The 14,597-nt window shown below is 49.3% G+C and overlaps 1 protein-coding gene across 1 annotated transcript in view; it reads right to left on the bottom strand.

The window, feature by feature from the left end:
• The window catches only part of SHANK1 (SH3 and multiple ankyrin repeat domains 1), a 142,330-nt gene that overhangs the window by 109,907 nt on the left and 17,826 nt on the right, over positions 1-14,597 (bottom strand). Inside the window, exons 2-5 of the mRNA XM_085045404.1 lie at positions 11,049-11,362; positions 4,266-4,469; positions 2,366-2,437; positions 873-981 (exon numbers count right to left, since the gene is read on the bottom strand). Of these exons, the coding sequence (XP_084901530.1) occupies positions 873-981; positions 2,366-2,437; positions 4,266-4,469; positions 11,049-11,345 (682 nt within the window). The 5' untranslated portion in view covers positions 11,346-11,362. The remainder of the gene's footprint in view (positions 1-872; positions 982-2,365; positions 2,438-4,265; positions 4,470-11,048; positions 11,363-14,597) is intronic.

Below are 14,597 nucleotides of genomic sequence, written 5' to 3'. Positions count from 1 at the left end.
GATATGGGGATATTGGGGACATTGGGGGCATTGGGGGGATTGGGGGGCATAGGGGATAATGGGGACATTTGGGGACATCGGGGCTTTGGGGACATTGGGGATTCTGGGGGGCATTGGGGACATTGGGGATATAGGGACTCTGGGGACATTGGGGCATTGGGGACATTGGGGACACTGGGGACACTGGGGGATACAGGAGCTCTGGGGACATTGGGGACATTGTGGGGTGTGGGGGGACAGGAGGGACCCTGAGCTCCACGGGGACACTGGGACACGAGGGGCTCTGGGGACATTGGGGACACCAGGATCAGTCGTGTCCCCAGGGATGGCGTGGGGGTGTCCCCAGGGGTCAGGAAGTGTCCCCAAGGTGTCCCCAGGATGTCCCCAGGTGTCCCCAAGTGTCACTCACCCCCCGAATCCGAGTCATGGTAGTTGGGGTCAGGGATGTCCCCAGGTGTCCCCAGGGGGTCAGGGATGTCCCCAGGGGGTCAGGGATGTCCCCAGATGTCACTCACCCCCCGAGTCAGAGTCATGGTAGTTGGGGTCAGGGATGTCCCCAGGTGTCCCCAAGGTCCCCAAGCTGTCCCCAAGTGTCACTCACTCACCCCCCGAGTCCGAGTCATAGTAGTTGGGGTCAGGGATGTCCCCAGGTGTCCCCAGGGGGTCAGGGATGTCCCCAAGTGTCACTCACTCACCCCCCGAGTCCGAGTCATGGTAGTTGGGGTCAGGGATGTCCCCAGGTGTCCCCAGATGTCCCCAAGTGTCCCCAAGTGTCACTCACTCACCCCCCGAGTCCGAGTCATGGTAGTTGGGGTCAGGGATGTCCCCAGGGGGTCAGGGATGTCCCCAAGCTGTCCCCAGATGTCACTCACCCCCCGAGTCCGAGTCATGGTAGTTGGGGTCCAGCCCCCTCTCCAGCAGCCGCGCCACCTTCTCAGCCGAGCCGTGCTGAACGTAGTCCAGGAACTTCCGCAGACCCGTCTGGGGACACGGGGACAGTCAGGGGACAGCAGGGGACAGGAACAGGGCAGGGGACATGGCAGGGGACATGGGGACACACATCAGGGGATAGGGGACAGGGACAGGGGAACAGCCAGCAGGGGACACGGGACATGCATCAGGGGACCGGGGGACAGTGACAGGGGACAGGGACATGGCAGGGGACATGTCAGGGGACATGGGGACATGGCAGGGGACATGGGGACGCATCAGGGGACATGGGGACATGGGGACAGGGCAGGGGACATGTCAGGGGACACGGCAGGGGACACATCAGGGGACATGGGGACACGGCGTGGTCTGGGTGCAGTGGGCGGGGCAAAGGAACAAGGGGCGTGGCCATGGACAAAGGGGCGTGGCCCAGAGAAACAAGGGGCGTGGCCAGGGAAACAAGGGGCGTGGCCAGGGAAACAAGGGGTGTGTCCAGGGAAACAAGGGGCGTGGCCATGGATTGGGGGCGTGGCCAGGGAGCAGGGGGCGTGGCCATAGAAACAAGGGGTGTGTCCAGGGGAAGGGGGCGTGTCCATGGAAAAAGGGGTGTGGCCAGGGAACAAGGGGCATGTAATGGTTTGGGGGCGTGGCCAGGGCCAGGGGGCGTGGCCAGGGAAACAAGGGGCTTGGCCAAGCATTAGGGGTGTGACCAGAGAAGAGGGGGCGTGTCCAGGGAAGGGGGTGTGGCCAGAGAAAGAAGGTGCGTGTCCAGAGGGAAGGGGCGTGTCCAATGATGGGGGCGTGTCCAGGGAGCAAGGGGCGTGGCCAGGGAAACAAGGGGCATATCCAGGGAAACAGGGGGCGTGGCCATGGATTGGGGGCGTGGTCATAGAAACAATGGGTGTGTCCATAGAAACAAGGGGTGTGACCAGGGATTGGGGGGGCGTGTCCAGGGAAAATGGGCGTGTCCAGAAGGGGGCGTGGCCAGGGATTGGGATGTGGCCAGAGCCAAGGGGCGTGTCCACAGAAACAAGGGGGCGTGGCCAATGATAAGGGGCGTGTCTAAGGATTGGGGGCATGTCCAGGGAACAGGGGGCGTGTCCAGAGAACAAGGGGCGTGGCTTTGGGCAGGGGGCGTGTTCAAGGATGGGGGCGTGGCCAGAGAACAAGGGGGCGTGTCCAAGGATGGGGCATGGCCATAGAAACAAGGGGTGTGACCAGGGATTAGGGGCGTGGCCATAGAAACAAGGGGCGTGGCCAGGGCCAGGAGGCGTGTCCAGAGAAGGAAGGGGGCATGTCCCAGTCCCTTGGCCAGGGAAAAAAGGGGCGTGTCCAGGACCGGGGGGCGTGGCCAGTTAAAGGGCGTGTCCAGGGAGCAGGGGGCGTGTCCAGAGAAGGAAGGGGGCGTGGTCTCGGGTCAGGGGGCGTGTCCCACCTTGGTGTGCAGCTTGGCCAGCTGTTTCTCGTCCAGGTTGGTTTGTTTGTACACGCGGGTCTTGTACCGGAACTGGGGGCGGGGTCAGCACCGGGCCACGCCCACCGACACGGGGACACGCCCCCCGGCCCGGGGGACACGCCCCCGCCCACCCCAGGCCACGCCCAGCCCGTCTGACCACACCCCCTGGCCACGCCCACCCAGCCTAATATGGGGTAAAGCTAAGCTCCGCCCCAAATTTAAACCACGCCCACCCACAAGCCACGCCCATTCCCTGACCACGCCCCCCCCCCCGGCTCTCTAACCCCAAATTTGCCGGTTTTGCCCCAATTCCTGCCCTTGGCCCCACCTGGCGTGCAAACCACGCCCACCTTGGGCCACGCCCACCCTGTAAGCCACGCCCCCTACCTCTGGCCACGCCCACCCTGCGTCCTTCCAACCCCAAATCCTGAACCTTGAGCCCAAATTCTACCACTTTGCACCCCAAAATCCTAAACTTTTCAACCCAAATCCTGAACTTTCACCCCAAATCCTGAACTTTCAACCCAAATCCTGAACTTCTCAACCAAATTTCACCCCAAACCCACCCCTTTGAAACCCAAATTCCTCCACTCTTTAGTCCAAATCCTGAACTTTTCACCCCAAATCCACCACTTTCCTCCCAAACCCACCCCTTTTCACCCCAAAATCCACCACTTTTCACAACAAATCCAAAACTTTTCACAACAAATCCAAAACTTTTAGCCCCAAATCCTTGACTTTCACCCCAAATCCACCCCTTTTAAAACCCAATTCCACCACTCTTCACCCCAAATCCTAAACTTTTCACCCCAAATCCCCCACTTTTCCCCCAAAATCCACCACTTTTCACCCCAAATCCTTGACTTTCACCCCAAATCCACCACTTTTAACCCCAATTCCACCACTTTTCACCCCCAATCCACCACTCTTTAGCTCCAAATCCTGGACTTTTCACCCCAATTCCACCACTTTAATCCCAAATCCACCACTTTCCACCCCAAATTCACCACTTTTCACCCGAAAATCCCCCACTTTACCCCCAAAATCCATCACTTTTCTCCCCAAATCCACCCCGTTTACCCCAAATCCAACACTTTTCACCCCAATTCCACCACTTTTCCCCCCAAATCCACCACTTTTCACCCCAAATCCACCACTTTTCCCCCCAAATCCACCACTTTTCACCCCAAACCCACCACTTTTAACCCCAAATCCACCACTTTTCTCCCCCAAATCCCCCCAAATTCTCCCCCCACGCCCACCTCCAGGTAGGGCACGCCCATCCCTGATCCTTCCCACCCCAAATCCACCCTTTTTACCCAAAATCCACCCTTTTTCACCCCAAAATCCACCACTTTTCACCCCAAATCCACCACTTTTCACAACAAATCCAAAACTTTTAGCCCCAAATCCTTGACTTTCACCCCAAATCCACCCCTTTTAAAACCCAAATTCCACCACTCTTCACCCCAAATCCTAAACTTTTCACCCCAAATCCACCACTTTAATCCCAAATCCACCACTTTTCATCCCAATTCCACCACTTTTCACCCAAAATCCACCATTTTAAAACCCAAATCCCCCACTTTTCCCCCCCCAAATCCCCCCAAATTCTCCCCCCGCCCCACCTCCAGGTAGGGCACGCCCATCCCTGATCCTTCCCACCCCAAATCCACCCTTTTTACCCCAAATCCACCACTTTTCACCCCAAATCCTGACCTTTTAATCCCAAAGCCACCACTTTTAACCCCAATTCCACCACCTTTTCACCCCAAATCCACCCTTTTTCACCCCAAATCCACCACTTTTCACCCCAAATCCACCATTTTAAAACCCAAATCCCCCACTTTTCCCCCCCAAATTCTCCCCCCTCGCCCACCTCCAGGTAGGGCACGCCCTGGTCGAAGCTCTGCGGATAATCCCTCAGGGGTCTCTCCTCATCCAGGAATTTTGCGTCCCTCCCTGCCGCCGCGGGCTGGAAGAGCCCATAGTTGAGTCCATCGTGGAGCCCCTCGGTCAGAGCGCACAGCAGCTGCTGCTTGGCTGCCCACACCGCCGCGCCGGGGTCGAACCGCAGGCACTTCTGGGGGGAGAGATTTGGGGGGTCAGAGAGGGGGGAACCCCAAAATTGGATCCTCAGAATCTCTGGGTTAGGAGCACCCCAAAAAATCCCGAGATTCGGGAGTCTCGGGATGGTGGAACACCAAAAAACGCCATTGGGAGCTCCAAATATAGCACTGGGATGGATTTTTGGGTGGTCAGAGAGGGGGGAACCCAAAATTTGCACCTCTGGAATTTCTGGGGTTGGGGGAAGCCAAAAAATCCCGAGATTTGGGAGCTCCAGGATGGGGCAAGCCCAAAAAACCCAATTGAGACCTTCTGAAAATAGCCCTAGGATGGATTTTTGGGGTGGTCAGAGAGGGGGAACCCCAAAAATGGATCCTCAGAACCCAAAAAAATCCATTGGGAACTCCTAAAATAACACTGGGATGGATTTTGGGGTCAGAGCAGGAGCAGCTGCTGCTTGGCTGCACTCAGCGCCGCGCCGGGGTCGAACCGCAGGCACTTCTGGGGGAGAGATTTGGGGGGTCAGACAGGGGGGAACCCCAAAAAATGGAGCATCAGAATTTCTGGGGTTGGGAGAATAAAAAAAATCCCGAGATTCGGGAGTCTCGGGATGAGGAGAGCCCAAAAAACCCACTTGAGACCTTCTGAAAATAGCCCTAGGATGGATTTTTGGGGTGGTCAGAGGGGGGGAACCCCAAAATTGGAGCTTCGAGGTGGGGGAAACCCAAAAAATCCCCAGGTTTGGGATTTTTGGGATGGTGGAACACCAAAAAACGCCATTGGGAGCTCCAAAAAATAGCCCTGGGATGAAATTTTGGGGTGGTCAGAGAGGGGAGAACCCCAAAAATGGATCCTCAGAACCCAAAAAATCCGTTGGGAACTCCTGCAATAACACTGGGATGGATTTTGGGGTCAGAGCAGGAGCAGCTGCTGCTTGGCTGCACTCAGCGCCGTGCCGGGGTCGAACCGCAGGAACTTCTGGGGGGAGAGATTTGGGGGGTCAGAGAGGGGGGAACCCCAAAAATGGGTTCTGAGTACTCGTGGGGTTGGGGGAAGCCAAAAAATCCTGAGATTCGGGAGTCTTGGGATGGTAGAACACCAAAAATGACCATTGGGAACTCCAAAAAATAGCCCTGGGATGAAAATTTGGGGTGGTCAGAGAGGGGGGAACCCCAAAATTGGAGCATTGAGTTGGGGGAAATCCAAAAAATCCCGAGATTTGGGAGCCTTGGGATGGGGAAACATGAATAACTCTATGGGAAACCTTCTAAAATAACCCTGGGATGGATCTTTTGGTAGCTCAGGGGAGTCAGGAACCCCAAAAATGGATCTTCAGTATGGCTGAGTTGGGGGAAACCCAAAAAAATCCCGAGATTCGGGAGCCCTGGGACGGTGGAACCCCAAAAAACCCAACTGAAACTTCCTCAAAATAGCCCTAGGATGAATTTTTGGGGAGTCAGAGCGGGAAGAACCCCAAAAATAGATCCTCGGAACCCAAAAAATCCCCAGGTTTGGGAGTCCTGGGATGGAGAAACCCCAAAAAACCCCATTGGGAACTCCTGCAATAACACTGGGATGGATTTTGGGGTCAGAGCAGGAGCAGCTGCTGCTTGGCTGCACTCAGCGCCGCGCCGGGGTCGAACCGCAGGCACTTCTGGGGGAGAGATTTGGGGTTCAAGGAGAGGGGAACCCCAAAATTGGATCCTCAGAATCTCTGGGTTAGGAGCACCCCAAAAAATCCCAAGATTTGGGAGTCCCGGGATGAGGAGAGCCCAAAAAACCCACTTGAGACCTTCCGAAAATAGCCCTGGGATGGATTTTTGGGGTGGTCAGAGAGGTGGAACCCCGAAAATTGGAGCTTCGAGGTGGGGGAAACCCAAAAAATCCCCAGGTTTGGGAGACCTGGGATGGTGGAACATCAAAAAACCCCATTGGGAGCTCCAAAAAATAGCCCTGGGATGAAGTTTTGGGGTGGTCAGAGAGGGGAGAACCCCAAAATTGGATCATTGGAACCCCAAAAATCCCGAGATTTGGGAGCTTTGGGATGGGAAAACACGAATAACTCTATGGGAAACCTTCTGAAATAACATTGGGATGGATTTTTGGGGGGTTCTGGAAGAGTCAGGACCCCAAAAAATGCACCCCTGGATAGGGGAAACCCCAAAAATGCATCCCCAGAATGCCTGGGGTTGGAGGAACCCAAAAACGGACCTTCGGACCCAAAAAATCCCAAGATTCGGGAGCCTTGGAATAAATAATCCCATTGGGAACACCTTAAAATAACACTGGGATGGATTTTTGGGGTGGTCAGAGAGGGGGGAACCCCAAAAATGGGTCCTGAGTACTCGTGGGGTTGGGGGAAGCCAAAAAATCCTGAGGTTCGGGAGACTTGGGATGGTGGAACACCAAAAATCACCATTGGGAGCTCCAAAAAATAGCCCTGGGATGAAATTTTGGGGTGGTCAGAGTGGGGGGAATCCCAAAAACTGGAGCATCAAGTTGGGGGAAACCCAAAAAAACCCGAAATTCGGGAGCCCTGGGATGGGGAAACATGAATAACTCTACGGGAAACCTTCTAAAATAACATTGGGATGGATTTTTGGTAGCTCAGGGGAGTCAGGAACCCCAAAAATGGATCTTCAGTATGGCCAAGTTGGGGGAAACCCAAAAAAATCCCGAGATTCGGGAGCCCTGGGATGGGGAGACCCCAAAAAACCCAACTGAAACTTCCTCAAAATAGCACTGGGATGAATTTTTTGGGTGGTCAGAGCAGGAAGAACCCCAAAAATGGATCCTCAGAACCCAAAAAATCCCCAGGTTTGGGAGTCCCGGGATGGAGAAACCCCAAAAAACCCCATTGGGAACTCCTGAAATGACACTGGGATGGATTTTGGGGTCAGAGCAGGAGCAGCTGCTGCTTGGCTGCACTCAGCGCCGCGCCGGGGTCGAACTGCAGGCACTTCTGGGGGAGAGATTTGGGGGTCAGAGAGGGGGGAACCCCAAAAAATGGGTCCTGAGTACTCCTGGGGTTGGGGGAAGCCAAAAAATCCTGAGATTCGGGAGACTTGGGATGGTAGAACACCAAAAATGACCATTGGGAACTCCAAAAAATAACCCTGGGATGAAATTTTGGGGTGGTCAGAGAGGGGAGAAGCCCAAAATTGGAGCTTCGAGTTGGGGGAAACCCAAAAAATCCCGAGGTTTGGGAGCTCCAGGATGGTGGAACACCAAAAAACCCAATTGAAACTTCCTCAAAATATCACTAGGATGGATTTTTGGGAGCTCAGGGGAAGTCAGAACCCCAAAAAATGCAACCCCGGATTGAGGGAACCCCAAAAATGGATCCTTGAGTTGGCGGAAACCCAAAAAATTCTGAGATTCTGGAGTCTTGGGATGGTGGAACACCAAAAAACCCACTTGAGACCTTCCAAAAATAGGCCTAGGATGGATTTTTGGGTGGTCAGAGCGGGGAGAACCCCAAAAATGGATCCTCAGAACCCAAAAAATCCCCAGGTTTGGGAGTCCCGGGATGGGGAGACCCCAAAAAACACCATTGGGAACTCCAAAAAATAACCCCGGGATGGATTTTTGGGTTTGTCAGACAGGGGAGAACCCCAAAATTTGGGTCCTGAGTACTCGTGGAGTTGGGTGAAGCCAAAAAATCCCAAGATTCGGGAGTGTCGGGATGGTGGAACACCAAAAAACCCACTTGAGATCTTCCGAAAATAGCCCTGGGATGGATTTTTGGGGTGGTCAGAGAGAGGGGAAACCCAAAATTGGAGCATTGAGTTGGGGGAAACCCAAAAAATCCCGAGGTTGGAGACCCTTGGGATGGGAAAACATGAATAACTCTATGGGAAACCTTCTAAAATAACATTGGGACGAATTTTTGGGGTGGTCAGAGAGGGGGGAATCCCAAAAATGGATCTTCAGTATGGCCGAGTTGGGAGAAACCCAAAAAATCCCGAGGTTTGGGAGCCCCAGGATGGTGGAACCCCAAAAAACCCACTTGAGACCTTCCAAAAATAGCCCTGGGATGGATTTTTTGGGGTGGTCAGAGCGGGGAGAACCCCAAAAATGGATCCTCAGAACCCAAAAAATCCCCAGGTTTGGGAGTCCTGGGATGGAGAAACACCAAAAAACCCCATTGGGAACTCCTAAAATAACACTGGGATGGATTTTGGGGTCAGAGCAGGAGCAGCTGCTGCTTGGCTGCACTCAGCGCCGCGCCGGGGTCGAACCGCAGGCACTTCTGGGGGGGAGAGATTTGGGGGGTCAGAGAGGGGGGAACCCCAAAATTGGATCCTCAGAATCTCTGGGTTAGGAGCACCCCAAAAAATCCCGAGATTCGGGAGCCCCGGGATGAGGAGAGCCCAAAAAACCCACTTGAGACCTTCTGAAAATAGCCCTAGGATGGATTTTTGGGGTGGTCAGAGAGGGGGAACCCCAAAAATTGGAGCTTCGAGTTGGGGGAAACCCAAAAAATCCCGGGGTTTGGGAGACCCGGGATGGTGGAACACCAAAAAACGCTGTTGGGAGCTCCAAAAAATAGCCCTGGGATGAAATTTTGGGGTGGTCAGAGAGGGGGGAACCCCAAATTTGCACCTCTGGAATTTCTGGGGTTGGGGGAAGCCAAAAAATCCCGAGATTCGAGAGCCCCGGGATGAGGAGAGCCCAAAAAACCCACTTGAGACCTTCTGAAAATAGCCCTGGGATGGATTTTTGGGGTGGTCAGAGAGGGGAGAACCCCAAAATTGGAGCTTCGAGTTGGGGGAAACCCAAAAAATCCCGAGGTTTGGGAGACCTGGGATGGTGGAACACCAAAAAATGCCATTGGGAGCTCCAAAAAATAGCCCTGGGATGGATTTTTGGGGTGGTCAGAGAGGGGGGAACCCCAAAATTTGCACCCCTGGAATTTCTGGGGTTGGGGGAACCCAAATATTCCCGGTGTTCAGAAGCTTTGGGATGGTGGAACACCAAAAATCCCACTTGAGACCTTCCAAAAATAGCCCTGGGATGGATTTTTGGGGTGGTCAGAGAGAGGGGGAACCCCAAAAATGGAGCATTGGAATCACCCCATTTTTGGGGTGTTTTTCCCCATCTTTTTTGTGTTTCCCCCATTTTTTTGGGGAATTTTTTTCAGTCTTTCCCCATTTTTTCTGGTTTTCCCCAATTTTTTTGAATCCTCTCCACATTTTTTCAGGGATTCCCTCATTTTTTGGGTGTGTTTTCCCCATTTTTTTCGTGTTTCCCCCATTTTTCTCTGGTTTTCCCCCATTTTTTTGGTGTTTTCTCCCTTTTTTTCAGGGTTTCCCCATTGTTTTGGTGTTTCCCCCTGTTTTTTTTGGCTTCTCCCCCATTTTTTTCGAGTGTTCCCCCATTTCTTGGGGGCATTTTCTCCCTTTTTTGGGGCATTTCCCCCATTTTTTTGTGTTTCCTCCCATTTTTTAGGATTCCCTTTTATTTTTTTGGGTGTTTTCCCCCATTTTTTCCAGTTTTTCCCCGTTTTTTTTTTGTTTTCCCCCATTTTTTCTGGTTTTCCCCCTTTTTCTGGTGTTCCCCCCATTTTTTTTCAGGATTTTTTTCAGTCTTTCCCCATTTTTTGGGTGTTTTTCCCCATTTTTTTTGTGTTTCCCTCCATTTTTTCGGGATTTTTTCCACTTTTCCCCCATTTTTTTGGGGATACCCCCCATTTTTTCCATTCCCCCATTTTTGGGGGGATTTTTTCAGTCTTTCCCCATTTTTTCCGGTTCTCCCCCATTTTTTGGGTGTTTTTCCCCCATTTTTTCTGGTTTTCTCCCATTTTTTTGAATTCTCGCCACATTTTTTCAGGGATTCCCCCATTTTTTGGGTGTGTTTTCCCCATTTTTTTTGTGTTTCCCCCATTTTTTGCCCCATTTTTTGGTGTTTTTCCCCATTTTTTTTGTGTTTCCCCCCATTTTTGGGGGGATTTTTTCAGTCTTTCCCCATTTTTTCCAGTTCTCCCCCATTTTTTTGGTGTTTTTCCCCGTTTTTTTTCTGGTTTCCCCCCATTTTTTTGCCATTTCCCCCATTTTTATTGTGTTTCCCCCCATTTTTTCGGTATATTTTCAGTCTTTCCCCATTTCTTGGGTGTTTTTCCCCATTTTCTGGGTGTTCTCCCCCCTTTTTTTGAGTTCTCCCCCATTTTTTTAATTCTCTCCCCATTTTTTCTGGTTTTTCCCCATTTTTTTGGTGTTTCCCCCCAATTTTTCAAGATTTTTTCAGTCTTTCCCCATTTTTTGTGTTTCTCCCCTTTTTTTTTTGCATTTCCCCCATTTTTTTCAGGACTTTATCAGTCTTTCCCCATTTTTTGGGTGTTTTTCCCCATTTTTCCTGTCTTTCCCTATTTTTTGGGGGTGTTTTCCCCATGTTTTTTTCCATTCCCCCATTTTTTTCAGGATTTTTTCAGTCTTTCCCCATTTTTTGGGGTGTTTTTCCCCATTTTTTTTGTGTTCCCCTCCATTTTTTCAGGATTTTTTCCGCTTTCCCCCCATTTTTTTGGGTGTTTTCCCCCATTTTTTTTTCCATCCCCCCATTTTTTCCATATTTCCCACTCCCCAACCCCTCTTCTCACCGTCTGGTGCAGGTCGGGGATGCCGATGCGGAACACCATCATGCTGAAGTGGGAATCCTCGGGGCTCTGGGGGGCTCGGGAGGCTCCCCGGCTGCGGGGCACTCCGGGGTTGTTGGGATTATTGGGATTATTGGGATTATTGGGGTTGTTGGGGTTGTTGGGGTTGTTGGGGTTGTTGGGGTTGTTGGGGTTGTTGGGGTTGCTGCCCTCGCGGGAACTCCCCGAATCCGAGTCGCCCTCGGGGTATTCGGAGCCTCGACCCTCCTCCTCCTCGCTGGAGGCCGGGCTGCGCGGCATGACGTCACCATCCCAGGCTGGGGGGGAAAGAGACCAAAATTAGCCCAAATTTAGCCCAAAATTAGCCCAAAATCTCCTCCTCGCTGGAGGCCGGGCTGCGCGGCATGACGTCACCATCCCAGGCTGGGGGACAGAAAAGAACCCAAAATTAGCCCAAAATTAGCCCAAATCACAGAGAAATCACAGAAAAATAACAGCAATCATCACCGAAAAATCCCACAAAATCACTGAGAAATCCCATTAAAATCATTGAAAAAACCACTGAAAAATCACCCTAAAATCACCAAAAAATCATCACCGAAAAATCACAGAGAAATCACCGAGAAATCACCCAAAATCCTCACAGAAAAATCACCCCAAAATCACTGAGAAATCACAGAGAAATAATCACCACAAAATCACTGAGAAATCCCAAAAAAATCATTGAAAAACCGAAGAGAAATCACAGAGAAATCACTGAAGAATCACTGAGAAATCATCACCGAAAAATCCCACAAAATCACTGAGAAATCCCACTAAAATCATCGAAAAAAACACTGAAAAACCACTGAAAAACCCGAAAAATCACTGAAAAATCACTGAAAAATCATCAAGAAATCACCCAAAATCCTCACAGAGAAATCACCCCAAAATCACAGGGAAATCATCACCGAAAAATCCCACAAAATCACTGAGAAATCTCATTAAAATCATTGAAAAAAACACTGAAAAATCACCCTAAAATCACAGAAAAATATCTCCCAAAATCTCATCAAAATCACCCCAAAACCACAGAGAAATCATCACTGAAAAATCTCACAAAATCACCGAGAAATCACAGAAAAATATCTCCCGAAATCACCCCAAAATCACCGAGAAATCACATCAAAGGAACCCAAAATTCTCAAAGAGAAATCACCCAAAATTACCCCAAAATCACAGAGAAATCATCACTGAAAAATCCCACAAAATCACTGAGAAATCCCATTAAAAATCATTGAAAAATCACTGAAAAATCACGGCAAAATCACAGAGAAATCACATCAAAATATTCTCCAAAATCACCAAAAAATCACCCCAAAATCACCAAGAAGGCACCCAAATTACTCACAGAGAAATCACCCCAAAATCACTGAGAAATCACTGAGAAATCACAGAGAAATCACATCAAAATCACATCAAAATCACAGAGAAATCATCACTGAAAAATCCTCCAAAATCACCGAGAAATCCCATTAAAATCATTGAAAAAAACACTGAAAAAATCACAGAAAAATCACTGAAAAGTCACCAAGAAATCACCCAGAAATCACATATCAAAATCACCCCAGAATCACAGAGAAATCATCACCGAAAAATCTCACAAAATCACTGAGAAATCACTGAAAAATCACCGAAAAACTACAACAAAATATCCCACAAAATCACCCCAAAAATCACTGAGCAATCACCCAAAATCACAGAGAAATCACACAGAAATCACCCAAAATCACACAGAAATCACAGAGAAATCATCCCAAAATCACATCAAAATATCTCCCAAAATCACTAAAAGATCACCTCAAAATATCCCCCAAAACCGCTGAGAAATCACCTCAAAGTCACTGAAAAATCACTGAAAAATCCCACAAAATCACCCAAAATAACCCAAAATCTCCTCCTCGCTGGAGGCCAGGCTGTGCGGCATGATGTCACCATCCCAGGCTGGGGGGACAGAAAAGAACCCAAATTTAGCCCAAAATTAGCCCAAAATAACCCCAAAATCAAAGAAATCATCACTGAAAAATTCCACAAAATCACTGAGAAATCCCATTAAAATCATTGAAAAAACCACTGAAAAATCACCCTAAAATCACCGAGAAATCATCACCGAAAAATCACAGAGAAATCACCGAAAAATCACCCAAAATCCTCACAGAAAAATCACCCCAAAATCACTGAGAAATCACAGAGAAATAATCACCACAAAATCACTGAGAAATCCCAAAAAAATCATTGAAAAACCGAAGAGAAATCACAGAGAAATCACTGAAGAATCACTGAGAAATCATCACCGAAAAATCCCACAAAATCACTGAGAAATCCCACTAAAATCATCGAAAAAAACACTGAAAAACCACTGAAAAATCATCAAGAAATCACCCAAAATCCTCACAGAGAAATCACCCCAAAATCACAGGGAAATCATCACCGAAAAAATCCCACAAAATCACTGAGAAATCATCAAGAAATCACCGAAAAATCACCCCAAAATCACAGAAAAATCACATCAAAATCCTCACAGAGAAATAAAAAAGAAAATCACAGAGATATCGCCCAAAATCACAGATCAAAATCACCCAAAATAACCCAAAATCTCCTCCTCGCTGGAGGCCGGGCTGAGCGCATGACGTCACCATCCCAGGCTGGGGGACAGAAAAGAGCCCAAAACTAGCCCAAAATTAGCCCAAAATAACCCCAAAATCAAAGAAATCATGACTGAAAAAATCCCACAAAATCACCAAGAAATCCCATTAAAATCATTGAAAAAACCACTGAAAAATCACCCTAAAATCACAGAGAAATCATCATTGAAAAATCACAGAGAAATAACAGAGAAATCACCCAAAATCCTCACAGAGAAATCACCTCAAAACCACAGAGAAATTGTCACCGAAAAATCCCACAAAATCAGTGAGAAATCTCATTAAAATCATTGAAAAAAACACTGAAAAATCACCCTAAAATCACCCTAAAATCACTGAGAAACCATCACTGAAAAATCACAGAGAAATCACATAGAAATCATCCTAAAATCACCCCAAAATCACAGAAAAATATCTCCCAAAATCTCATCAAAATCACCCCAAAACCACAGAGAAATCACAGAGAAATCGTCACTGAAAAATCTCACAAAATCACCGAGAAATCACAGAAAAATATCTCCCGAAATTACCCCAAAATCACTGAGAAATCACATCAAAGTAACCCCAAATTCTCACAGAGAAATCACCCAAAATCACAGAGAAATCATCACCGAAAAATCCTGCAAAATCACTGAGAAATCCCATTAAAATCACTGAAAAAAATCACTGAAAAATCACGGGAAAATCACAGAGAAATCACATCAAAATATTCTCCAAAATCACCAAAAAAAATCACCCCAAAATCACCAAGAAGTCACCCAAATTCCTCACAGAGAAATCACCCCAAAATCACAGAGAAATCACAGAAAAATCACCCCAAAATCACTGAGAAATCATCACTGAAAAATCCTCCAAAATCACCGAGAAA

This window comes from Lichenostomus cassidix, unplaced genomic scaffold (genome assembly GCF_008360975.1).
Source record: "Lichenostomus cassidix isolate B80296 unplaced genomic scaffold, HeHo_3.0 HiC_scaffold_38, whole genome shotgun sequence".
Classification (NCBI taxonomy): Eukaryota; Metazoa; Chordata; class Aves; order Passeriformes; family Meliphagidae; genus Lichenostomus; species Lichenostomus cassidix.
The sequence above is the reverse complement of the archived record's forward strand: the minus strand, read 5'-3'. Positions and strand labels throughout refer to the sequence as shown.